General features: G+C 42.6%; 1 protein-coding gene across 2 annotated transcripts; it reads left to right on the top strand.

The window, feature by feature from the left end:
* Window positions 1–310: 310 nt before the first annotated feature.
* LOC115101760 (transmembrane inner ear expressed protein) lies at window positions 311–26,777 on the top strand. Of its 2 annotated transcripts, none has more exons than XM_029621225.2 (4): window positions 311–658; window positions 14,386–14,503; window positions 15,956–16,105; window positions 26,166–26,777. In XM_029621225.2, the coding sequence occupies exons 1-4, from the start codon at window positions 539–541 to the stop codon at window positions 26,528–26,530; spliced, it is 753 nt and encodes a 250-aa protein (XP_029477085.1). In that variant the 5' UTR covers window positions 311–538; the 3' UTR covers window positions 26,531–26,777. The 2 variants fall into 2 exon arrangements, with proteins under 2 accessions (XP_029477085.1, XP_029477086.1); XM_029621226.2 differs by lacking the exon at window positions 26,166–26,777 and adding an exon at window positions 18,382–19,166.
* The last annotated feature ends 979 nt before the right edge of the window (window positions 26,778–27,756 follow it).

Below are 27,756 nucleotides of genomic sequence, written 5' to 3'. Positions count from 1 at the left end.
ATGCTTCTGTATTACATCCTGCCACACAGAGGACAAGGACAATATAACTGAAAGATTGTCATTCACCGCTCTATGTTCCCTTGACCGTCCTACACAAGCCACTGCCCTCACAAGCAGGCAGCTCCCTCCCATCCCCCACACAGAGCAGTGCTATAACCTACCTACCTCCCTTTCCAGAATGGGCTGTAAACTACACCAGTCCTATTAATTAATTAATGACCCTGACTGAAGTGGCTGGCTAGTGGAATTGCCTACAGGAAGATGGTGTGATGTATTTAGTGGTGTACGGTGCTCTGTGTTGGGAGGGAAGACAACAGGGTAGAGGAGGCAGAGGCAGTGCACCAGATGAGAGGAGAGAGGACGCCCCCTGTCCCCGCCAGCAGCCCTCACTGACCATCAATCACCCAGGGCCATTGTGGTCCTGTCCAGGGTAGCCTACGGCACAGCCACCCAGCCCAGCCACCCAGCCAGTCAGGCAGAGGAGAGGAGAGAGGGGGCAGGGAGCTGTAGCCTGCAGGGAGAAAGTAAGGGGGAAAGAATGGCAGTCGGGGAACGGCCTTCTTCGTGTTCCTCTCCCCAGCCGGCATTGCTGGGCTTGGGGGCAGCTCTGCTCTCTTTCTGCATCTCCGCTGTGCTCTCCCAGGTCCCGGATCCAGAGGTAAGAACGCGTTCGTTCATACAGGTCTCTGTCCACAGAGGCTCATCATCGGGTTCCTGCTTACGGAGGTGTGGGTGTCTGTCCCACTTGTTCCCTCCACTGTTTAAAGGATGGTTGCTTGTTTTCATGTGATTAATAAATGGGGCTTATTCGCTATAGAGCTATGGTGTTGAGCAGCCCCATAGACAATAGTCATGTGTAGTAGCTCAATATTTTATGGTGTAGTGTTCTTCCCAGAGTAGCATGGACGGGTTGTTACAGCATGTGCAGATGTAATGATCACCATGTGCCGCCATTTGTATTTTCGGATGCCAGGCGCAATGCCATAATCCCCGGTGTCAGAAATGAAATACAGTGGCAGCCTCTTAAGAGCGCTAATGCATTGTTTTGAGATGTGAGACCTCATGTTGTACTGCGTACAGGGTGTTGTACAAAACAAGCAGCAGTATTCCATGCTAGATCAGAGAATAGACATGAAAGTTTCAGAAACATCTGTCTGGAAATAGTCACAACACATGCACTGTTCTCTCTGACAGATACCCAGACTCACAATTAGTAAGAGAGAAATTAGTATTAGTATTAGTAAGAGAGAAAGATGAGACTGAATCGTTTCTGTGTTAATATGCTGCACCAGCAGGGTCAGCAACATTGAAAGTTTGTGGGCGTTTAGTGATGAAATCCTCAGGTGAGAAAGTGCACCTTGGATATTGATGCACAGTATATCCCGGACTTTGCTTCAAATGATAAATGAATTCAGGAAACTTATCACAGCTTCTAATATTCAGATGTTGATTTCAGAAGATTTCAGCAGAGGGTTTTATATAGGAGTGACAGATCCAGTAGGAAAAGCTGATTCATGGACTGCAATAAAATACATGTCATAAGCTGAATGATGGGGGGAGCGGTTGATTGCAGTAAAGAAATTGGAACAAAGATCTATAATAATTGTCTTTGAAAGCAATTACTGGAATTGTGGGTTCCAGTATAGTTTCTGGGTTGTCTTATTTTCAGATTGTTAAAAAGAATATATCTCAATTTGACTTAGGAGGGAGAGTTCATTATGTTTCTGAGAGGGAGTTAAGTAATGGACAATCTTGGGAGATAGATTATTTTTATTTAGATAAATTACAGAGAAAGAGAAATGGCATACACATGGCTAGTTTGAATCCCTGAGGCGACAAGGTGAAAAATCTGTCGATCTGGCCTTGAGCAAGGCACTTAACCCTAATTTCTCCAGGGCTGCCATCAATAATGACTGATCACCTGGATGTGAACCCACTCTCAGAGGGAGTTGGGATATGCAAAAAACCAAACAATTCCATCTCACACATGTACAGGTTTCCCACTTGTACATGCAATGAAACAGGACAAACATAATCATCCCCCTATTTGACCTTTGTGACGTGTACTTGCTTGACGAAAGACATCTGGTTCGGTTTGAACATTTGTATCAGGACAGAATTATCTCAACTAAGCCTATGTGTCTCGAAACTTCAACAACCATAGCAACTGCAAGCTTCAGCCAGAGTCAACTCCCTCACTGGATCTGAGCTGTTTGAATATGTTTACCAAAGTTCTGGCTTATCCACTAATCCCAACACATAAAATAGGAGAGCGAGTGAGGACATTAAGTATTACATAATCATTGTGAACTACTACGAATTCACTACTTTGTATTAACGGCAGCAGAGTTACAATCTCCTGTCCCCTGGGCCAACTTATTACCCCCCCCCCTGCTAAAGTGCCATTACACTTGAGAGTAAAGTCATATCAGGCTGCAAACCATCTTAGTCAAAAATGCGTGATTTGTTTTTGTTTTTTGGCAACAACACCCTATGCCCCTGATGGCCTTGGCAGATGGAGGACATACTGATACAGTACACTGAAATGTGGAGATTTGGTGAGAAGTCAGCCAAGGTCAGACCCATGGCATCTTTTTAACATGCTGACTCACAAAAGCCAATCACACACCTCCCAACAGCCCTGGCTGACACTCAGCCCTGGCTGTGTCAGAAATGGCACCCTATTCTCTGTACAGAGCCCAAGAGCCCTAGTTAAAAGTAGTACAATATGTATGGAATACAGCGTAGACGAGCTTTTGTCAAAAGTAGTGCCCTGTATTAATTCTGTGCCTTTTCGGGACCACCCCTGTCTGTCACACAGTAAATGAGAGACAGCATACCAAAAAACACTGAGAAACATTACAATTCCAAGAATAACAATTTTCTTACAATACATCAAGGCAATGGTCTTTTAGTAGTTGACCTACAAACCTCATGGCAAGAAAAAAAAAGTTAAAAAAAAAACATGTACGCTGCCCAGGAGAGTTTGACTGGGGCCCCATTAAGTATGTTTACATGCACACTAATAATTCAATATTAACCCTCAAACTACCAACTGGGGTCATTTTGACCCCATAGGGATATTTTTAATCGTATAGCCCAAAAGTGGTTAATTAAATTCTTCGAATTTTTCATGACTTTGTCAATTCCCACTTGTTTTTAATAAATTCAAATCATTGTTTAATTTTACTGTATCAATATGGACTTTGGGGTCATGTTGACCCCAGTCAAAAACACCTCATTCTGCCTATACTAATTTGATATTGGACCTTTATTTGAATCTAGTTCTCTCTGGAGACATGATAACAACTTATCCATACCACCAGAGGGTGGAGGGGGACCTGTATCAGTCATTTCCACTAGATAGACAGATCATCTGCACAGATACAGCTCCCCATGTACTTGCCTAAGATTGTATTTTTCTATACCATATGTGTAACTGTGTAAAAAAAAGAACATCTAATTACCTTATTTTTGTGCATATAGAAATCTGCCAATGGTATACAAAGTCTGCCAATGGTATAACTACTTGATAGAACTGCAACACAGAACTCAGGTAAGCTCTCAAATCTACACAGAGAGCTGTATTGGTGTGTACTCTATAAAAATTATTTATTCTTGGGCAAATATTTTTTTAAGTATTTATTTGAATCCAGTGGGTGGAAGGGGACCAATTGGAGTGATCTCGACCTGATAGACAGATCACCTGCACAGATGGAACACTCGTCTTTAACTGGTTATAACCAGGTATGAGCATGTATGAACTCAAAATGACCTTAGATATATGCGTAGTTGCAGTCAAAACAGCTCAGAAATGTCAGTCAGTGGTATAACTACTTGGTTAAACAGAAACCAGCTAACCTACAGAAATACAGAAACCAGCTAACCTGTCAATAGAACTAACCGTCAAAAGAAGTAGACCAAGGTGCAGCGTGGTGAGCGTGCATAGTAGTTTATTTAGATGAATACACCGACAAAAACAATAAACACTACAAAACAACCGTGACGCTTAAGCCTATGTGCTACAAACAAAGTTAACCTCCCACAAAGGCAGGTGGGAAAAATGGCTACCTAAGTATGGTTCTCAATCAGAGACAATGATAGACAGCTGTCCCTGATTGAGAACCCTACCCGGCCAAAAACATAGAAATACAAATAATAGAACGTATAATACCCACCCCAACTCACACCATGACCAAACCAAAATAGGTCAGGGCGTGACATAACCTCTGAAAGTACACATACAGCAGTGCTGTATTGGTGTGCATTCTCCGTAAAATAGTTATTCTATGGAAAATAACAATAATACCCAACCTCTTATATTATATATGTGCAACTTATGGTATTTTGGGCATGCTTGTTGATGCTTTTTTAAGCCTCCTGCCTAGGCCCTACCCCTCCCGTTGTTTCACTTGCAGCAATGCTAATGCTCATTTACTTACTTACTGTGGGGTAAGTAAATAAAGACAACTAAGCCATATTTTTGGTCATTGTCTTCACCAATGGATGAATCCCTTTTTGTCGATAAAATGAAGTATATTGAACATTTTGGTGTACTGCCCCTTTAAATGGCAGTCGTGTTTACCACATAAATATGATAATACAACAATCAAATTATGTTATTAAATCTGGATTTTAGTACTAATGTGGATTGTACTTTGAAAAGAAGATGCACATTATATGAGGGGGAAATTATATTTTGTTTTACCTGGTATCAACATTAACTGTCATTTTGCTAAAATAACATACGGTTTTCTAACATTTTTCTTTCAGATAACATTATTTACATGCTTAATGATGTTTTGATAAGATTTTTTTCTTTCTTTTTGGGGTCAAAATTATCGCAGTTTACCAACTGTGATCATTTTAAATTGTACATTTTTTTTACTCCCTTTTCTCCCCAATTTCGTTGTATCCAATTGTTAGTAATTACTATCTTGTCTCATCGCTACAACTCGCTTACGGGCTCGGTAGAGATGAAGGTCGAAAGCCATGCGTCCTCCGAAACACAACCCATCCAAGCCGCACTGCTTCATAACACAGCGCGCATCCAACCCAGCTGCACCAATGTGTTGGAGGAAACACCGTGCACCTGGCTACCTTGGTTAGCGCACACTGCACCCAGCCCGCCACAGGGGTCGCTGGTGCGTGATGAGACAAGGATATCCCTACCGGCCAAGCCCTCCTTAACCCGGACGATGCTAGGCTGATTGTGCGTCGCCCCACGGACCTCCTGGTCTCAGCCGGCTGCGACAGAGCCTGGTCACGAACCCAGAGTCTCTAGTGGCACAGCTGGCGCTGCGATGCAGTGCCCTAGACCACTGCGCCACCCGGGAGGCCTCCTGTGATAATTTTGACCCCAAAAATCAAATAAAAAAATCCATGTATGTAAAATATGTTAGTAGTTGAGAGTTAAACTGATTATGGCTTTAGTCATGTGAAGACCGTACTCTGCTTATCGTAATCGGCATAAGGTCATAATCGAGGTAATCTTTCAAATTGCAAGGATGTATAAACCCCCTGATCGGAGCTCCAGCGGTGTATTTGATCTGCACATGTGCTTGTACCAGCAGCGCAAGTCTCCCTTTTTGGCAGAAGTGAAGTTTGGAAAAACTGACAGTATGCATATTAGAAATAGTTTTCACATAATGTCCGACTACATGGCTGCTGTGGTAGAACATTTATTTTGATTGCCGATTTTCTGAATTGATCAAATTCCCATCGGGAAGCCTGATTTCAGATGTGTCCATGTAAACAGGAATTAAAGGGAAATCGTTCTTCTTGCAAAGCATGTCAACATTTTAATTAATCGAACTATTAGATTAATATGAGTATTCACAATAATTGTATTAAAGTACCCATTGCATTCGTATTGAAACAACCTTAACCCAACACCTAGCAACCTGTTGGCTTAACGATTAAGGTGTTAGCTTGACAGTCACTGGCATTGGGTTCTAGTCCAAGTCGAAGCTAACCCAAATTCACTACATTGGTGTCAGAAGTGGGATGGTGACAGTGAGGTCATTGGATAGGTCTTTACACATGAGGGACTTGGTATAGAGACATAATCTCATGGTCCGTTGGAGGTTTTGTCTAGTTCCCAGTTGGTCCCACGGACATTTTTTGGAATGTTGGGTCATGGTACTGATTGGTGAACCACTGATCCAGATACAGCTCTTTGTCTTCAGGCAATGCAAGGGACACCGACACCAAGTGCTTTTAACAAAGTGTTTTCAACTTACATATTTGACATGATTACAGTTTGTTCATTCATGCATAAATTATTATGTAACCTGGGATTTGAACTCTCAACCTCTTGGTTCACGGCATTCCGATCTTCCTGCTACGCCACCATGTCTGTATCAGTGACTGATTTCACCTGTAGACCTATTCCTACACTTTGGACTTCAAAGTAAATCTCAGCTCTGTAAAAAATACACTGTAGAAAAAAGTATATTTATCGCAGTGATTCAGGGGCAACAGTAAAACAGAATAATATGTCCCACCAACAACAGACAACTATACTGAAAACCCAAACTCAAATAGCTGAAAGAAGTCAATTAAATCAAATAGATTTTTGCCATATTAACTTGTAACTTAAATAGAAGTGCAGATGGCACTCTTTTGCTATATGCAGAGATATGTTATAGGTAATGAATGTGTAGGGGACTTTTACAGACTTTGTAGCGTGTAGAAAGATCCGCATTCCCCTAAATCCAGAGGTTGTGAGTTTAAATCCTAGGTGGGGTCAATAGTGATCGTGTCAAATGTAATCATATTGTAATTTATTAAAGATTTTTTACACAATTCTAGCTGAACAGCATACCACTTACCTTAAAATCCCATACCATTTCCTTACTTTACTTATCATGGTTTGGGACACCTGAGACCATCACGTGAAATAAACCTCCAGGGGACCAAACCGGGAATTTGACAAAAACCTCCATAACACAACGTCCCAAGAATGTGATTAGAGTCATTAAAACTCGTTTTTCAATCGCTCCACAAATTTCTTGTGAACAAACTATAGTTTTGGCAAGTCGGTTAGGACATCTACTTTGTGCATGACACAAGTCATTTTTCCAACAATTGTTTACAGACTGTCACGACTTCTGCCGAAGTCGGTGCCTCTCCTTGTTCGTTCGGCGGTTGTCGTCACCGGCTTTCTAGCTGCCACCGATCCACGTTTCTTTTTCCATTTGTAATGTCTTGATTGTACACACCTGGTTCCCATTACATTACTATTATTTCCCTATTTAACCCTCTGGTTTTCATTATCTTTTGTGTGTGATTGTTCCCGGTTCTGTGTTAGTCTGTTGTGTTAGGCTTTGTGATCACTGCGAGGATTTATTTTTAAAAGTACGTTATTTTACTCAGTTCTGTGTTTTGCGCCTGACTCCGTTCTCACCTTTGCCCAACTAACACATGACGCAGACAGATTTTTTCACTTATATTTCACTGTATCACAATTCCAGTGGGTCAGAAGTTTACATACACTAAGTTGACTGTGCCTTTAAACAGCTTGGAAAATTCCAGAACATTAGAAGCTTCTGATAGGCTAATTGACATCATTTGAGTCAATTGAAGGTGTACCTGTGGATGTAGTTCAAGGCCTACCTTCAAACTCAGTGCCTCTTTGCTTGACATCATGGGAAAATCCAAAGAAATCAGCGAAGACCTCAGAAAATAAATTGTAGACCTCCACAAGTCTGGTTCATCATTGGGAGCAATTTCCAAATGCCTGAAGGTACCATGTTCATCTGTACAAACAATAGTACGCAAGTATAAACACCATGGGACCACGCAGCCGTCATACCGCAAAGGAAGGAGACGCGTTCTGTCTCCTAGAGGTGGACATACTTTGGTGCGAAAAGTACAAATCAATCCCAGAACAACAGCAAAGGACCTTGTGAAGATACTGAAGGAAACAGGTATCTATGTCCACAGTAAAACGAGTCCTATAACAACATAACCTGAAAGGCCGCTCAGCAAGGAAGAAGCCACTGCTCCAAAACCGCCATAAAAAAAGCCAGACTACGGATTGCAACTGCACATGGGGACAAAGATCGTACTTTCTGGAGAAATGTCCTCTGGTCTGATGAAACAAAAATAGAACTGTTTGGCCATAATGACCATTGTTATGTTTGGAGGAATAAGGGGGAGGCTTGCAAGCCGAAGAGCACCATCTCAACTGTGAAGCATGGGGGTGGCAGCATCATGTTATGGGGGTGTTTTGCTGGTGCACTTCACAAAATAGATGACATGATGATGGAAAATTATTGGATATATTGAAGCAACATCTCAAGACATCAGTCAGGAAGTTAAAGCTTGGTCACAAATGGGTCTTCCAAATGGACAATGACCCCAAGCATACTTCCAAAGTTGGGGCAAAATGGCTTAAGGACAACAAAGTCAAAGTATTGGAGTGGCCATCACAAAGCCCTGACCTCAATTATATAGAAAATTTGTGGGCAGAACTGAAAAAGCATGTGTGAGCAAGGAGGCCTACAAACCTGACTCCAGCCATTACACCAGCTCTGTCAGGAGGAATGGGACAAAATTCACCTAACTTATTGTGGGAAGCGTGTGGAAGGCTACCCAAAATGTTTGACCCAAGTTAAACAATTTAAAGGCAATGCTACCAAATAATAATTGAGTGTATGTAACTTCTGAGCCACTGGGAATGTGATGAAAGAAATAAAAGCTTAAATAAATCATTCTCTCTACTATTACTCTGACATTTCACATTCTTGCAATAAAGTGGTGATCCTAACTGACCCACGACAGGGAATTTTTACTGGGATTAAATGTCAGGATTTGTGAAAAACTGAGTTTAAATGTATTTGGCGAAGGTGTATGTAAAATGTACATTCCTCTACAAATAATTTGCCAATCAATACCCTAATCCGACACCAGAATATTACTTTTGAATTTTGTTGGAATTTTGTTCCAACAATACAGTGTATTAAAACTAAAAGTAGATTTAGCTAGCTCGGTGGAGACCCAGTCCTGTGAACGGGTTAGGCAACTCAGGTGTCTATGCTTCAACAGAAAAGTTAGATAACATGAAAGCTTATGAAGTAGGGCCTTGTAAAAAAAGGGAGTAATGTAGAGATCTACCTACGGGTCTTTAGCGAAGTCCAGCCAGCATTTTGATATCAGATGCAGTTATGAGTATCCCAACTGCCCCACTGTATATGCGGAAACACCTTCAATTGGAGAACCATCTATTGAGTGAACATGTAGCTCATCTGGAACATTCTTACAAGAGTTTAAAAACATGTATTTTGTGTTGCCCATGTTAAACACAAGTTTTAAATCAGCAAGGAATTCCTGCACAGCTATAAAATCTGACGGTAGTTTTAAGACAGCCAGATCAACAGTCGGAGCAATAGCCGACATAATAGCATCATCCGCATACAGATAAAGTTGACATTTTTTAACAGATTGACCAATGGTGTTTATATAAATAGTGAAGAGAACAGGTCCCAAAATCGACCCCTGTGGTACACTTTTAAGCACTTCAAGAAATTCAGACTGAACCCCATCAATCACGATGGCGTGAGTTCTGTCACTAAGATAGTCATGAAACCATCAACAGGCGTCAGAGCTCAGACCTATCGAGGACAACTTATTCAATAACATAGCATGATCAACAGTATCAAAAGGTCCACAAACAAAGCAGCACATTTAATTTGAGTGTCTAAAGCATTGATCAGATCATTAACAACTAAAGTGGTTGCTGTACTAGTTCTATGCCCAGGCCTAAACCCTGATTGGCTTACATTCAAAATACATTTCTCTGATAAAAAAGAGCAAAGTTGTACATTTACCAAGGATTCTAGAATCTTAGCTAGACAAGGAAACCTTCTAATGGGGCGACAATTATTACTACATCACTACTATCCCCACCCTTATGGAGTGGCAGGACAAGAGCTGATTTCCATACTTTTGGAATATTTCCTATCCGCTGCACACTTAAGCAGACCAGGATCCAATTGGTCAGCCCCTGTTGGTCAGCCCCTGTTGGTCAGCCCCTGTTGGTCAGCCCCTGTGGATTTCTTGTTGTCTATTGCTAGCAAAGCATCCACAACTTATTTTTCTATAAAAAGCCCAAAAGAAAAGCTTTGACTATGATTTCTTTGACCATTCAGCAAGTTTCCTCTATCCTCTAGAGAGAGAGAGGGGGAGAGAGAAATAGATCAACCAAGAGGAGATACAATCATTGTTGCCATTTTTATTGATGTTCTGAGCGTTGCCATTAAAAGAGAGTTTGCTGTTCATGATGGTTCCCAGGTACTTCAAACTCCCCATTCTCTCTACTTCTTCACCACCCAGGACTAGGTGGCTCACTGGGTCTCCCGTCCTCTAGAAATCAATGACCAGTTATTTTCTTTTGTTGATGTCGAGTGTGAGGTAGTTGTCATGGCACCAGTGATGAACCCTGTTTACTTCTGTTTGGTAACGTGTGTTATCTGAGCCGTTGACAAGGGAGGTGTCATCTGCATATTTCACTGCCAAGCAATCCCTGTCGGAGCCTCTCAGGTCATTGGTGAATATGAAGAATAGCACTGGAGAGATGATAGTTCCTTGGGGGGAACCGGTAGATGTACAAAGAAGAAGGGATGTTGTGTTGTTGAACTTGACATACTGCACCCTGTTCAGCAGGAAGTCCAGATCCCACAAGGTAGTACTGGGGTCCACCTGTAGGTGGGAGAGTGTCACAGAAAAGGTGAGGCTGCATGCAGCTTTAAAAGCAGAGAAGTCAAGGAAAAGGATGCACACATAAGAATGAGGCCTCTCCAGGTGTTTCACGGCACTGCACAAAACCGTCGGTACTGCATCGCCGACTAATCTGTTCTTCCTGTATACAAACTGTATTGGGTCCAATGGCTCCATCCACGAGACCGGAGACGTGAGAGTGCTCAAGGCACTTCACACCGACGGAAGTTAACGCCACAGGACGATAGTCAATCAATGTTTTGATAAGGTCGAAGTTTTACATTGTTCCCATCTGGTTTTTATGACCGTTACATGACATTGCACTGGTCAAATGGTTTACTGTAATATTCCATTTGGATTGTTATTGGAAAAGCACAGACACTTGAATCCTCCTTGCCAAGTTCAATCAAATTGCACTGAAATAAAATCTATAGAAATTGTTTTTGCTGAAAGGATATCCTTCTGTGAATGTTTCAATTATTGCACTCTGATTTTCAAAAAATAAATAGCTATCTAATATTTCACATAAAAGCCCCATTTGCTTGAAAGTCATCTTGACTAATGCACAAGTTTTGTTTGGCCCTCTTCCCAGATGTATTGTTCTGTGGGATTGTTTACAACGACAGGAAACTTAATAAGTGTCCGTATCCTGACCCATCATATATTGATCTGTACGCATGAACTATGGGGCTGCTAGATTAATCCCCTGCTTGTTGTTCCTTCAAAACAAGGCGTGATAGAGGAGCACCAGGAAGGATACCTCCAGGGCTGGCCCTAGCCTTTTGGGGGCCCTAGGTTAGATTTTGTTGGGGGGCCCACCCACCGCGCTGGCAAAACATTTTAGTGGTCCCCCTCTTGACGGTGGAGTGAAGAAAATGCAGTTTTACAATTAATTACCTACAATTCTACACATTTTGCCATGGGGTGGAGATCATTTGTTTGCAGTTGTAAAGCAAATTTCCTGAAATTCTACATATTTTGCCATGACTTTTGCCATGTTAAAATGAGTGAGAGTGACTAATAAAATCAATAGCTCTTGCTGCCAAGGGAATGCCTGACAGCTTGAAAGACGTTTTGGACACTACAGTGAAAATGGTTAACTTTGTTAAAGCAAGGCCCCTGAACTCTTGTGTATTTTCTGCATTATACAATGATATGGGCAGCGACCATGTAACGCTTTTTTTGCTGGTAATCAAGGGGCAAAGTATTGACACATTTTTTTAAATTGAGAGACAAGCTTAAAGTCTTCTTAACTTCTTTGGATTTTCCCATGATGTCAAGCAAAGAGGCACTGAGTTTGAAGGTAGGCCTTGAAATACATCCACAGGTACAGCTCTAATTGACTCAAATTATGTCAATTAGCCTATGAGAAGCTTCTAAAGCCATGACATAATTTTCTGGAATTTTCCAAGCTGCTTAAATGCACAGTCAACTTAGTGGATGTACACTTTTGACCCACTGCAATTGTGATATAGTGGATTATAAGTGAAAGAATCTGTCTGTAAACAATTATTGGAAAAATGACTTGTGTCATGCACGAAGTAGATGTCCTAACCGACTTGCCAAAATTATAGTTGGTTAACAATATATTTGTGGAGTGGTTGAAAACCGAGTTTTAATGACTCCATCTTAAGTGTATGTAAACTTCCGACTTCAACTGTAACTGAACACCAATGTGAGAATGCTATTCATTAACTACAGCTCAGTGTTCAACACCATAGTGCCCTCAAAGCTCATCACTGAGCTAATGACCCTCGGACTAAACACCTCTCTCTGCAACTGGATCCTGGACTTCGTGACGGGCCACACCCAGGTGGTAAGGGCATCTAACAACACATCCGCCACACTGATCCTCAACACGGGAAACCCTCAGTGGTGCATGCTCAGTCCCCTTCTGTACTCCCTGTTCACTCATGACTGCTTGGTCAGAGACAAGGACAACAACCTCTCCCTCATCGTGATCAATGCAAAGGAGATTATCGTGGACTACAGGAAAAGGATGAACCAGCATGCCCCCATTCTCATTGACGGGGCCTGTAGTGGAGCAGGTTGACCGCTTCAAGTTCCTTGGTGTCCACATCACCAACAAACTAACATGGTCCAAGCACACCAAGACAGCCGTGAAGAGGGAAAGACAAAACCTATTCCCTCACAGGAGACTGAAAATATTTGTCATGGGTCCTCAGATCCATGAAATGTTGGATTTGATGAAATAAATACACACACAGTGATTTATTTGAAATGTATTAGTGATGATTTAAAAAATAAAATAAAAAGACTGCATGGGGTCTCTAAGGCTTAACACCAGGGCTTTGAATTCATCAAAATTATGATTCTTAATAATACAGCATAAACCTCGGATTGTAGTCTAATTGTGATGTCAAGGATGTGGGCTACAAACGTTGAGGCAGATCTGAGAGCGTTGCTGTCTTATCTATCTTCATTAATGTCTTGTTGTTTAATATTTATAGCTTCTACATAATGCGTCTTGGACTGTGTATGAGTAGTTTGACCTACAGTACGAAACCCCAGTCAACATGATTTAAATCATCCCTGGGAAATTTAAATGAGCCTCATGATTTACATAAATTCACAAACAAAAAACTGCAAGTCTCTTTCTCTCCCTCTCCCTCTCACACCTAAACTATAGCCTACTGTAGCCTATCAAAACAAATGTCCTTGTTGGAAATGTTCACTTTTTCGTTGAATAATCAAATCCTCCTTCTACAAGATCATTTTACTCCTGCAACAAAACGGGTCAAATGAAGATCAAACATCTATATGTGTGGGGTAGACAATATTCATTAAAGTCTTCCCTTTTTTTAACCTTCACTCTTTGTGCCATGATGTGTGATTCATTTTCCTAGATCATTGCCATTTACTCAGTGAGACAATTATTTCGTTTTGTATTATGTTCTTGCGGTATTTCGCAGCATCCCGTGACATTCCAGCATTGTATTACCAGCTTCTCAGCCAAAGTTATGAAAAAGGTGAAAGAGTCGACGTAACAATTCAAATTGGGAACAAGACAGGAGACCGTGTCTAGTGTTCAAAGAGATCGGTCTATTTTGTGCTTTTATGTTCTTGCTCAGTTAAAATGCTGTTGTTTTGTTGTCCCTTTATCTTTTTTTCCAGACAGTCCTCTTTCCATTTCAACCCATTGTTCTCCATTGTTGAGATGGTTTTTGAGGCAGATTTAAGTTCATTTTTTTTAGGCTTAAGGTGGTAGCACTCCCCCACTAGTGTCCTCAGGTTGACTGACATATTCAGAGGACTAAGACATCATGAGTGATAAGACCCGACTTGGCATGTTTCACATTCTGCGTGATCCACGAAATCCTCTATGTCAGGGTTTAATCCCAAGCCAAGCCCTTCTTCCCTGTCTCATGGTTTTTCCATATCCTTACAGTGACATCAATTTGTCTTTTACACCTCTGCCTTTCCTCCAATTGTCTTGCCATCGTGTGTCTCTTCAGAAACTGAGCGGAGAAGAAGAATATTATTCTCTCAATCAGATTGATATTTGCATCAGTATTGGTCCAAATAGCATTTAACTAACTGTCGTGAAGACTATCAAACAGCAGAGTGATTTGAAGAGTACCTGTCTAGATGACACGATAATGTACTCATGCAAATATTGTCTCTTTTTTTCCCCTCCTACAGCTTTTACCGACAGATCCCCCAAAGAAGCCAGACCCAGTCACTTCAGAAACAGTCGTATTCTGGGGACTGCGGTTATGGCAAGTCATTGGTATCTTCTCAATGTTTATTCTAGCAATCAGTAAGTATTTCTCTAAACCTGTCATAGTAGTATACCTGCCAGACATTCAACACTATTTATGAAATGAATATTTACATAAATATACAAATGCCTAGGATTTTCACATCAATCCTCCATCGACCAATTCTATTTATATAAATCACATTAGTAAAAATGAATGTACAAATTAGTCCGTCAGTCAAGGTACAATGCTTCGGCTCAGCAATTTGTCTGCATAGTCCAACTAGTTTGCATACCGAACAGATAGATCGCATGATTACATGGAAATGCATATAATTTGCTGAATTGTCATGATGGTTATTGTGAGGTAGGGCTCCAAATGGTCATGGTGTTGTCGGTTTATGTTTGTTTTATCGACCACATGATGCATGGTTCAATAAGGGGAGGAGGAGGACAACAGTACACAAGACAAAAATGACATGCTATTTTAGTCATAACTCATCGGACATCTAAACAGTAATAACTAAACCATGTCATGACAGAGACCGAATCAACAAAAAGGAAAGTAGTCTGATAATATCTGATATTGAAGTGTCACTATACAGTAATATACAGTGAATTCCAAAAGTATTGGGACAGTGACCATTTTCTTTCATTGTTGTTTTGGCTCTGTACTCCAGAACTTTGGATTTGAAATGATAGTCCTAAATGAATCGTGAACAATGATGAGTGAGAAAGTTAGACGCACAAATATCATACCCCGAAGACATGCTAACCTCTCACCATTACAGTTACATGGGAGGTTGGCATTTTTTTTTTGGGGGGGGGGGTGATATTTGTGCAGCTGTAACCTTCTCACTCATCATTATTCACAATTCATTCAGGATTATCCGTAAACATGGTAGCATCCACATGAATGTAGAAGTGTTTAGAAACATTTTCTATTCTTATTCACAATAAAAGTGACTCCAAAATGGCACAATACATTATTTAACATGCATTTCTATTGGGCACAAAATAATCTGAAACACAACCAAAACAAACAGCACATGCATCCAACAAGTTTGTAGAGACACAACCTTGATGTAATCATTACGGGCTAAGAACGTGGGACCAGATACTTCACTTTTGACTAAGTGAATTTGTCCCAATATTTTTGGCCCCTTCAAATGAAGGGACTAAACACAAACGGTTCACCCGATATGGATGAACATACCTCAAAATTAAAGCTGATAGTTGCACTTTAACCTCATAGTCATTGTATCATTTAAAATCCAAAGTGCTGGAGTACAGAGCCAAAGCAACACAAAAATATGGTTCACTGTCCAAGTACTTTGTAGCCCACTGTAAATGCTAATAGCTGTAAAACTGTTATGTGACAGCGTTGTGACAGTAGTGTCTAGTTCAATTACATATCCATTTGTACTTCAGATACAAGCAAATAATATTCCACATGGGAAATACATTTTTCTTTTATCTCTCTCTTTCTCGCCCACCTTCTCCATTTGCAAGTCATCACCCTATGCTGCATCTTCAAATGCCGTATCCCCAGGACGAAGAAGGAGATTGAGGCGCGACATGCTCAGAGAGTAGCAGCTAAGGACTACGCCAACACACTGGAGACTGTGCCTCCTCTCAACGAGCTCACAGAGATCCCAGGAGGTAAGTGATGCACTTCTCAGACCCTCTCTACCTCAACAACAGTGTGATGCACATTTTAGGACATCCCTACTCCCTATGACAAAAGTCCCTAGGACCTTGGTGTGGTGTACATTTTAGGACATCCCTACTCCCTATGACAAAAGTCCCTAGGACCTTGGTGTGGTGTACATTTTAGGACATCCCTACTCCCTATGACAAAAGTCCCTACTCTCAACGTCCTATGAACTTTAGCACTTTTAAAATCCACAGCAAGGCTAGATTAAAGTGAGACTTATTTTTTAATTTGTAACATTTACCTTCCATTAGTAAGCACCTCAACTAGAGATGTGTGCACCTTTTATTTACTTACTCTACTCTTAAGAACTACCCTGTGTTTGATTTCAGAGAGTTTTTCAAAGGAGAGTAGACAGGGAACTGCTGGGCGAGTTTTATATGCTATTGATGAAATGTCACCTGCTAGGCCTTTTGATAAAGCAGGAGATCAATAGTGGCTTGACACGGTTTTAACATGAATGGGCGCCTGACAGCTTTTGTATTCATTAGTTTGAATTTTTCTCTCAGATTTCATCACATTATGCTAATGGATCATCACACTCTAACCATGCAGAGCTAAGATATATTTTTCTCTTATTTCCGACGGATAACACAGATCTTTGTCTGACACTGGATGCAACCAGTGTTTTGAATTAGTTTAAGGTGGCATATTTCCCTGTCTTATATGATTGAAGATGTAGATTGAGTCTACATACTCAAATAAATAGTTTTGTCCTCACAGGGTGATAAAAAAAAAACCTCTCTGGTAAAATACAATAAATTATACTCTGAGTGTACAAAAAATTAGGAACACATTCTCTTTCCATAGACATAGACTGACACTGTGAGTCCAGGTGAAATCTCTGATCCCTTATTGATGTCACATGTTGAATCCACTTCAATCAGTGTAGATGAAGGGGAGGAGACAGGTTAAATAAGGATATTTAGACTTTGAGACAATTGAGATATGGATTGTTTATTGTGTGTGCCATTCAGAGGGTGAATGGGCAAGACAAATAATTGATCAGTTTGTACCAGTTTGAGTGTGTCAAGAACTGCAATGCTGCTGGGTTTCCTGTGTGTATCAAGAATGGTCCACCACCCAAAGGACATCCAGCCAACTTGACACAACAGTGGGAAGCATTGGAGTCAAAATGGGCCAGTGGAATACTACCAAGGTGTTTCTAATGTTTTGTACACTGTGCATAAATAATATATGCCATTTAGCACACACATTTGTCTAAAGCGACTTATACCATGCCCAGACCGGATGTGCGCGTGCGGCATCATGCGCAAATGGATTTTGTCCCTACACACCAAATGTGATCACGACACACAGGTTGAAATATCAAAACAAACTCTGAACCAATTATATTAATTTGGGGACATGTCGAAAAGCATTAAACATTTATGGCAATTTAACTAGATAGCTTGCAGTTGCTAGCTAATTTGTCCTATTTAGCTAGCTTGTTGTTGCTAGTTAATTTGTCCTGGGATATAAATGTTGAGTTGTTATTTTACCTGAAATGCACAAGGTCCTCTACTCCGACAATTAATCCACACATAAAACGGTCAACCGAATTGTTTCTAGTCATCTCTCCTCCTTCCAGGCTTTTTCTTCTTTGGACTTTATATGGCTATTGGCATCTAACTTTCATAATAAGGTGAATTACCACAACCACCCTGTTCTTCTTTCAATCACCCACGTGGGTATCTGCTTCTATAAACCAATGAGGAGATGGGAGAGGCAGGACTTGCACCTCGTTAAGTGTCACAAATAGAACTGACTTCTATTTTAGCAACGCAGTGCTCGTTGGCGCGGGTGGTCCCGGAAATCGATCCAACTATCCTGATGTTGCAAGCACCATGCTCTACCAACTGAGCTACAGCAGACCACAGGAATATAGGATATCTAAACTTCCATTGGCTTTACAGTATAGCTTTAATTATAGGGCCTCTATGTCAGTGTCGGTCTCTTCCTTTTCAACGGTTCTAACTTTCATGCCTTCTCTTTGACTTCATCCTCCTTCAATCTTTCATCTTCCAACCCTATCCCTTCCCTTTGACCTGCACCTTCCTCTCCAAACCCTTTCTTTCATCCTCTCTTCATTGAGGTATTCCCTTTCCTTCCTCTTCTTCCACCTCCCTCTTCATCCTCCCTATTTTCCTCCCCTCTCTCTCCTCCCTGACCTCTTTGTACCCTCCACCCCCTCCCCCTCTTCCTCTTCATCCTGTCCCTCCAGCTCTCCCGGACACTGTGTCCCTCTCGACGGTCTCTGAGCAGGTCCAGGCTCGCAGCGCCAGCAGCAGCCAGCTCCCAGTGGTGAGAGAGGAGGAGGAGCTCACTGGCCCCCTCACTCAGCCCGAGACGGGATGACATTCCTCCCTCCTTCTCCTCTCCCCCTCACTCAGCCTGAGACTGGATTACCTCCCTCCTTCTTCTCTTTCGTATCTCTTCTCACCTTCCCTCTCTCCACATTCCTATTTATATTCTGACAAAGAGGGCTATCCACTAGAGTGAACATTGGAACATGCAGCTCAGGATTCAGTAAATCACAGAAAAGCATTGAATAGTTGAATACAATAGTTAACTTAATAGATCAGCGTTCATCGCTATTTCCTAGAAAGAATGGCATTGACATTGTGGAGAATGTTGCCTGCTGAAGAGTAATATTTGCATGTGTTACATACTTCAAATGCTTTTTGTTGATATACTCGTCCTTGTCGATAATACATTGATTGTACATTGGACACAGAACTGCAAATGTGGATGATGAAAAAGTAGAGATGAATCTTAAGGCTTCTGACGTTGATGTTGCATGCCTACGACTGTCACTCGTTGTTTATTCATTTCTCTCTTTCTCCTTCTCTGACTCAATCTGTAATCTTGGTTTTGTATAAATACATCTATGATCTTTTATGTAAGCTTATACAGTAACACCCATGACAACCAACCCTGGTCCTGGAGAGCTACAAGGTACACAGGCTTTTCTTTCTCAACCTTGCACCAACAATGTCTTAATTATTAGTTGAATCGCATGTTTTAGTATGGGGGGGGGGGGGGGGAAATGCCTGCACACCATGTCAAGTTCATCCACGTCTAAGGTTGGGGGTCACTGACATACTGTACTTGTCATTTATCTCTGTCTTTCTGTCTGATCCAGGTGGGTGTGTTTCTGTCCATACCATCTGTCCTCTTGAAGTATCACACAGGCTTACGTGGACATACATAGGTCTGGAATATCAAATCAAATCAAATTTGATTTGTCACATGCGCCGAATACAACAGGTGTAAACCTTACAGTGAAAATGCTTACTTACAAGCCCTTAATCAACAATGCAGTTTTAAGAAAAACAAGTGTTAAGTAAAAAAAAAAATAGATGAGTAAAAAATGTAAATAAATAGTTAAAGAGCAGCGGTAAAAATAACAGTAGCGAGGCTATATACAGGGGGTACCGATACAGAGTCAATGTGGAGGCTATATACAGGGGGTACCGATACAGAGTCAATGTGGAGGCTATATACAGGGGGTACCGATACAGAGTCAATGTGGAGGCTATATACAGGGGTACCGATACAGAGTCAATGTGGAGGCTATATACAGGGGGTACCGATACAGAGTCAATGTGGAGGCTATATACAGGGGGTACCGATACAGAGTCAATGTGGAGGCTATATACAGGGGGTACCGGTACAGAGTCAATGTGGAGGCTATATACAGGGGGTACCGATACAGAGTCAATGTGGAGGCTATATACAGGGGTACCGATACAGAGTCAATGTGGAGGCTATATACAGGGGTACGGTACAGAGTCAATGTGGAGGCTATATACAGGGGTACCGGTACAGAGTCAATGTGGAGGCTATATTCAGGGGTACCGGTACAGAGTCAATGTGGAGGCTATATACAGGGGGTACCGATACAGAGTCAATGTGGAGGCTATATACAGGGGTACCGGTACAGAGTCAATGTGGAGGCTATATACAGGGGGTACCGGTACAGAGTCAATGTGGAGGCTATATACAGGGGTACCGATACAGAGTCAATGTGGAGGCTATATACAGGGGTACCGGTACAGAGTCAATGTGGAGGCTATATACAGGGGGTACCGGTACAGAGTCAATGTGGAGGCTATATACAGGGGGTACCGGTACAGAGTCAATGTGGAGGCTATATACAGGGGGTACCGGTACAGAGTCAATGTGGAGGCTATATACAGGGGGTACCGATACAGAGTCAATGTGGAGGCTATATACAGGGGGTACCGATACAGAGTCAATGTGGAGGCTATATACAGGGGGTACCGGTACATAGTCAATGTGGATGCTATATACAGGGGGTACCGATACAGAGTCAATGTGGAGGCTATATACAGGGGGTACCGGTACAGAGTCAATGTGGAGGCTATATACAGGGGGTACCGGTACAAAGTCAATGTGGAGGCTATATACAGGGGTACCGGTACAAAGTCAATGTGGAGGCTATATACAGGGGGTACCGGTACAGAGTCAATGTGGAGGCTATATACAGGGGTACCGGTACAGCGTCAATGTGGAGGCTATATACAGGGGTACCGGTACAGAGTCAATGTGGAGGCTATATACAGGGGGTACCGGTACAGAGTCAATGTGGAGGCTATATACAGGGGTACCGGTACAGAGTCAATGTGGAGGCTATATACAGGGGGTACCGGTACAGAGTCAATGTGGAGGCTATATACAGGGGGTACCGGTACAGAGTCAATGTGGAGGCTATATACAGGGGGTACCGGTACAGAGTCAATGTGGAGGCTATATACAGGGGGTACAGGTACAGAGTCAATGTGGAGGCTATATACAGGGGGTACCGGTACAGAGTCAATGTGGAGGCTATATACAGGGGGTACCGGTACAGAGTCAATGTGGAGGCTATATACAGGGGGTACCGGTACAGCGTCAATGTACAAGGGTACAGGTTAGTCAAGGTAATTGAGGTAACATGTACATGTAGGTAGAGTTAAAGTGACTATGCATAGATAATAATCAGAGATTTGCAGCAGCGTAAAATAGGGGAGGGGGGGAGGGGGCAATGCTGTTCAGGAGTCTTATGGCTTTGGGGTAGAAGCCTTTTGGACCTAGACTTGGTGCTCAGCTACCACTTGCCGTGCTATAGCAGAGAGAACAGTATATGACTAGAATGGCTGGAGTCTTTGACCATTTTTAGGGCCTTCCTCTGACACCTCCTGGTTTAGAGGTCCTGGATGGCAGAAAACTTGGCCCCAGTGATGTACTGGGCCATACGCACTACCCTCTGCAGTGCCTTGCGGTCGGAGACCGAGCAGTTGCCTTCCCAAGCAGTGATGCAACCTGCCAGGATGCTCTCGATGGTGCAGCTGTATAACATTTTGAGGATCTGAGACCCATGCCAAATCTTTTCAGTCTCCTGTGGGGGAATAGGCTTTGTCGTGCCCTTTTCACGACTGTCTTGGTGTGTTTAGACCATAATAGTTTGTTGGTGATGTGGACACCAAGGAACGTAAAGCTCTCAACCTGCTCCACTACAGCCCAGTCAATTAGAATGGGGGCGTGCTCGGTCCTCCTTTTCCTGTAGTCCACAATCCTCTCCTTTGTCTTGATCACGTTGAGGGAGAGGTTGTTATTCTGGCACCACAAGGCCAGGTCTCTGACCTCCTCCCTACAGGCTGTCTCATCATTGTCGGTGACCACTGTTGTGTCGTCGGCAAACTTAATGATGGTGTTGGAGTCGTGCCTGGCCATGTAGTCATGGGTGAACAGGGAGTACAGGAGGGGACTGTATTATTATTTTACAATCATTATGGATAAAATGTATTTTGGGACTGACTGTGTATTGTGGATTACGACCATAATGAGCGTGTCAGTCAGAGACAAGCTTAATCCATTAGAGAAATCATAACCTATGTGAAAGAGTACATAATCTCACATCCATCTCTGTATATTATAATGCAGCATCAGGGGATACTGGGGTTAATATGCATTTATTTCCGCAGCAAAACCTCTGCCGTGAACTTATAAGTATCAACCATGTGCTGAGAGCGAGAGAGAGCGAAAGGGAGAGAGAGCGAAAGGGAGAGGGAGACTGGAGAGAGCGAAAGGGAGAGAGAGACTGGAGAGAGAGCGAAAGGGAGAGGGAGACTGGAGAGAGCGAAAGGGAGAGAGAGACTGGAGAGAGAGCGAAAGGGAGAGAGAGCGAAAGGGAGAGAGAGCGAAAGGGAGAGAGCGAAAGGGAGAGAGAGTGGAGAGGTTAAAGGGAGAGAGAGAGTGGAGAGAGCGAAAGGGAGAGAGAGAGTGGAGAGAGAGCGAAAGGGAGAGAGCGAAAGGGAGAGAGAGAGTGGAGAGGTCAAAGGGAGAGAGAGCGAAAGGGAGAGAGCGAAAGGGAGAGAGAGACTGGAGAGAGCGAAAGGGAGAGAGAGACTGGAGAGAGAGCGAAAGGGAGAGAGCGAAAGGGAGAGAGAGAGTGGAGAGGTTAAAGGGAGAGAGAGACTGGAGAGAGCGAAAGGGAGAGAGAGCGAAAGGGAGAGAGAGCGAAAGGGAGAGAGAGACTGGAGAGAGCGAAAGGGAGAGAGAGCGAAAGGGAGAGAGAGCGAAAGGGAGAGAGAGCGAAAGGGAGAGAGAGACTGGAGAGAGCGAAAGGGAGAGAGAGTGGAGAGGTTAAAGGGAGAGAGAGACTGGAGAGAGCGAAAGGGAGAGAGAGACTGGAGAGAGAGCGAAAGGGAGAGAGAGCGAAAGGGAGAGAGCGAAAGGGAGAGAGAGAGTGGAGAGAGGTTAAAGGGAGAGAGAGAGTGGAGAGAGCGAAAGGGAGTGAAGGAGAAAGAGGGTGTCTGCCATTTATAAAGGAAAAGGATAAACAGATATGTTTTATAATCGTGGAGACTCATGAACCCCACACAGCTGTTTACCCCTGGATTCATCCACAAGAGATAGTGAGTTCTCCAGCAAATAGTAAGTGTTCCAGGGCCGCCTTCCACTAATTAAGTAATGAGTGAAGTATGCCATTTAAAATATGCAACTCTGTAACGCCTGACCCGATAGCTATGTACAAGTATTTGTGCAGAGAGTGTATGCAAATTTCCTGGCCATATAATCCAACATTATTGAGAAAATAGTCAGTTAGAAACAGTTATTACTATAATATGAATGAGTTATTACTATATACTTGTGGTTATTGCATCTCCTGATCAATAAGATTCCATTCTGGGCATTGACCACAATGTTTAACCCGAATAATTCATCCACAACAAAGTGTCTCTGAGAGCACTGACATAACGTCACCCGCAGACGTTTTACTCACCACTTTTACCTACATGACCTAAAAACCAACGTTGTTTCAGACAGCCTGGATAGAAGTGATCATGAGAAAGATAACGTCTGTGAGAACATTTGACATTCGCAGGAGATGGTAGAGCAAATACCGGACAGGAGGCAACGCTGAGGGCGAGGACTAGGGACGTAGTGCAACTTCCCACCCCCCATTCTTTGCCACATGGATAAAGCTATTAAAATGAAAAGTAGACATCGTTCCAGCACACGTTGATCATCTGTCATTGCTCTGAGTTGTGTCAGTTCTCCGGTGGCTCAAGAGCCTCCTGGGGCATGCTGTCAGACAGGGTCCACCGATGCAACCTTCTCACTTCCGCACACCTTTCCCTATACAGTAGGAGAGATGCAGGAAGGACGGACACACACGCATACACGTGCACAAGGACAAACGCACGCAGGCACACATGCATAGTCACAGATCCACGCGCACACATTACTTACACATCTTAGTGCCACGCAGAGGTGTAGGGTCATCTGGGAGAGATGACATGTTACCCCAGGAAACCCAACGCAGGTGTAAAAAGTCTCTACTTTACTCCAGGATACCCATTACGGGGCGGCCGTATCTATAGAAACAAAGTTTGCCATATTCATGTCAGGGGAATTTAGCTAAAAGTGTCAAGCCTATTTTCAATGCATCTCCTTGTTATTGCATTTCTATTTTAGTTGTTGTGTGTTCCACTTGGATTTAGTAGCGTCTATGAACAACATGATTATGAGGCCACGCATGTATGAAAGCGTGTATACTTACTGTATTTCAAATGTATGTCGTTCCGTCCTTGTGATGTACTTGTCTACTAATGTTCTGTACTATGTCATGTTTTTTGTTTTCTGTGGACCCCAGGAAGAGTAGCTGCTGCTTTAGCAGTAGCTAATGGGGGGGAAGCCTAATAAAATACTAATTCTGAGGGTTATTCTGGTTGCCAAGAGGGGTCAGGAGGGGTCAGGCGTGTGAGCGTGTGCATGTTGCACCTCAGCCTCCGACGGACTGAACATCACCACCAGAGAGTGTGTTTTGTGTGAGTGTGTGTCTTCTCGGATTGAGAAAATAACACCATCAGCGAGAGGAGTCGTAGCCTTGGGACGGTCACAGCGGGATGGAGGACGATAAAGTGGTCACAATTGACATCAAGTGGCTTGACTCTATTTACACGGTAATTACATCGGCTGGTACAGTGGAACTGAACATTTGGGTGCAGGGTACACACAGTGGATTGTATTTGACTGTTTGCGCAATTTGACGGATTTTGTAGTTCATTCATCTGAAATCTAAAGCAATACTTCTGGGGTGAGAGGAGGCGGCAATTCGTTTGAGTGTGTTCATGAATCTAAAATGACGTGTGTTACACATTCCACAGATGGGTATTACAGATAATAATTTCTAGTCCGAATTGAACAGTGTACTTACTCTACCCTGTACCCATGTAAGGTACAGTATCAACACATAATTAATAGAGACACTTGATGTGGAGCGTTACCCAAAAGGGTTATGTCTACACTCTCTAGTGCAATGTTTCCCAACTCCTGTTCTTGTGTGTGTTTCATTACCCTCAACAGCACCCATTTTTTTTGTTGTAGCTCCAGACAACTTGTCAACTAATCAACAAGCCCTCAACGAGTTGAATCAGGCGAGCTTGTCCGGGGCTACAACAAAAAAATGTATGCTATTGGGGGTACTGGTGGACGGGAGTTGGGAACCACTGCTCTAGTGGTGATGTATAAAAGACAATCACCCCTGCTTCCCTAGAAGCAGTTCCCTTGCCCGCCTGGTCTATTTAGTGTCTACAGATGTCTGCCCCTGCAACTGTACTAAGAAGGTGTGGTAAAAAGCAGTGTAGTACCATCTCCCTCTCAGCAGTGGTTCTCCCTAGAGCAGAAACTAGCACACTGAGGGGTTCACCATGGGTGTCATGGAGGGGAGGAAGGGAGGCATGGGGAGGAAATCCTCACAGCTCTCGATTGTGACAAGTGGGAGCTGTTGAAATTCTCATTGTAGAAGTCCTCTCATGCCTGGAGGGGATGTTGCAAGACACGCACACAGTCTCGGTCTTAATGCTGTTTGAAATGCTTGGTTGTAACTGATTGCATGTAAACCTTTATCTCCAAATGATGTTTGCCTTAGAAAAATAAAAAGATATCCACATACATGTGTATGGATATGCTGGATTCTCAATGATTTCCACATGTTTATAGATCTATTTGCTTTGCAGTAAAGTCTCATTCCTTGACTTGTGTTCACCTTACATTTCAGTTCGTTCTCAGAGGTGGAGCAAACAAAACTCATTGCATAGAACAAACATGGTTATTTTGATGTTGTGCAGTAGAGGCCATCTGGATTGGGATGTTTGTCATTATCAATGGAGGGCAGCATGCCTATAGTCCTCCACAGCCTTCTGGTAGATTGACATTTTCATTCATCAAATATTTGTCGATTTCAAATCCCCATAATTTGTTTCCCAACCAGCCGAGTACACTTATGAAACCACATTAGAAGAAATAAATAGGCTGCGTTCATTAGAATGTAGAGAGACAGATGCACATTCATTACAATACTATGACCCACTTTGCCTGGATTCTCTATTTTGCTCACCACATATTATTGCAGGAAGGGATCTTGATGATAACAAACGTTGTTGTCGCGGCCTCCAAGTGATTGTTTCCCCTTGTGCTTGTTTGTCCTTCCTCCAGCTGTAGTTGTGGAGAAAAAAGAAGAGGTGACAACAGTCTCGGGAAAAGTGGACGGTGAAAAGGGGGGGAAGAAGACCAAGGAGAAGAAAGAGGGAAAGGGTGCCAAGGAGGGAAAGGATGATGAAAAGGAGGGGAAGAAGACCAAGGAGAAGAAAGAGGGAAAGGGTGCCAAGGAGGGAAAGGATGATGAAAAGGAGGGATCTGCTAACAAAAAAGGGGAAAAGGGAGAAAAAGGGGAAAAAGGGGGAGGAAAGAAAGGAGAAGCAAGTGAAGAAAAAGGGAAGAAGAGTAGAGAAGGGGAGAAAGGAGGAGGTGCAAAAGGAGGTGCTAAGGGGGGAGCTAAGAAACCTCCTTCGAAAAAGTAAACACTGGGTCGGAAACACGAATTGTGCTAAACAAGTTTTCATAAGTAATTTTTTTAGTCGTCAATTTTGCATTATTATTAATTTTTTAATGATTGTATATAATGACAAAAAAAGTACATATTAACTATAAAACAATCTTTAACCCTTGTGTTGTCTTAAGGGACAAAAATTACACGCCACTATTAACAGCAGAGAGAAGCCCCGGAATGATCTTTTTTCAACTTGAAATTTGATTACTTTTCCTAATAAAAAGTGAAAAATTGTCTTTGTTCATATTTCCATGAAAGCTGTACACCACCAGGGTACAAAGATTGTCTTAGGGGCAATTTTGACCCTGCACCACACACACACACACAAGAAATTGAGATTGTGTGCTACTCAAACGTTCTTGTGCATGTTCAGATGTCCAGGAGGAACAAGAGAACAATGATTTAGAAGAGGTATCTGAAGAAGAAGATGGGGAAGAATACAACCCAGAGCACGATGCATCATCTTCAGATGAAGAAGAAATCCCCCAAGCTGAAAGAGAGACATTTTTGTCAAAGAACAGCAAAATAACATGGTCCTTGTCACCATATGACAACCAGGGCAGGATGGCAGCACAAATGTCATATGGATGACCCCAGGGCCCACAAGACATGCAGTTGCCCAGGACATCACCTCAACATTCTACATGTTCATAACACCAGCCATTGAAAAAATTATCCTGGAGATGACACATTTGGAGGGTTTCCGTAAATATGGAGACAACCGGAAAAGGATGGATGAGATTGACCTGCGTGCCTACACAGGGCTGCTAATCTTAGGGAGTGTGTTTAGGTCCCGAGGCGAGGCCACATGTCGTCTCTGGGATGCAGAGAGTGGAAGGGTGATTTTCAGTGCCACGATGCCACTGAAAGTCTTTCACACTTTCTCAAGAATGCTACAATTTGATGAGTCAAGACCTGCAAGACGTGTGAGACAAACTGAGAGGTCTGGGAGAAGTGGGTGGAGCGTCTACCATACCTCTACAACCCTGGGCCTGAAGTAACAGTGGATGAGCAACTGGTTCCATCCATCTGTAATGTAAGTGATTGTCACTGTTCATTTGATTATGTACTGCTGTAATATCATTGATTTATGTGATTGTTTTCTGTGACACTGATACTAATTACTGATAGTAATCTCTTTTGTCAAAAGGTCGCAGTCCTTTCAGGCAGTATAAGCCCAGCAAGCCAGCAAAGTAT

Source organism: Oncorhynchus nerka, linkage group LG20 (genome assembly GCF_034236695.1).
Source record: "Oncorhynchus nerka isolate Pitt River linkage group LG20, Oner_Uvic_2.0, whole genome shotgun sequence".
Taxonomy (NCBI): Eukaryota; Metazoa; Chordata; class Actinopteri; order Salmoniformes; family Salmonidae; genus Oncorhynchus; species Oncorhynchus nerka.
This window is presented reverse-complemented; position numbering and strand designations above follow the sequence as displayed.

What these genes read in the sequence shown, in the direction of transcription:
- LOC115101760 (XM_029621225.2), top strand. Translation starts at nt 539, where the DNA reads ATGGCAGTCGGGGAACGGCCTTCTTCGTGTTCCTCTCCCCAGCCGGCA. An exon ending in CCCAGGTCCCGGATCCAGAG is followed by an intron (nt 659 to 14,385) that starts GTAAGAACGCGT and finishes CCCCTCCTACAG; the next exon opens with CTTTTACCGACAGATCCCCC. An exon ending in GCTCACAGAGATCCCAGGAG is followed by an intron (nt 16,106 to 26,165) that starts GTAAGTGATGCA and finishes TCCTTCCTCCAG; the next exon opens with CTGTAGTTGTGGAGAAAAAA.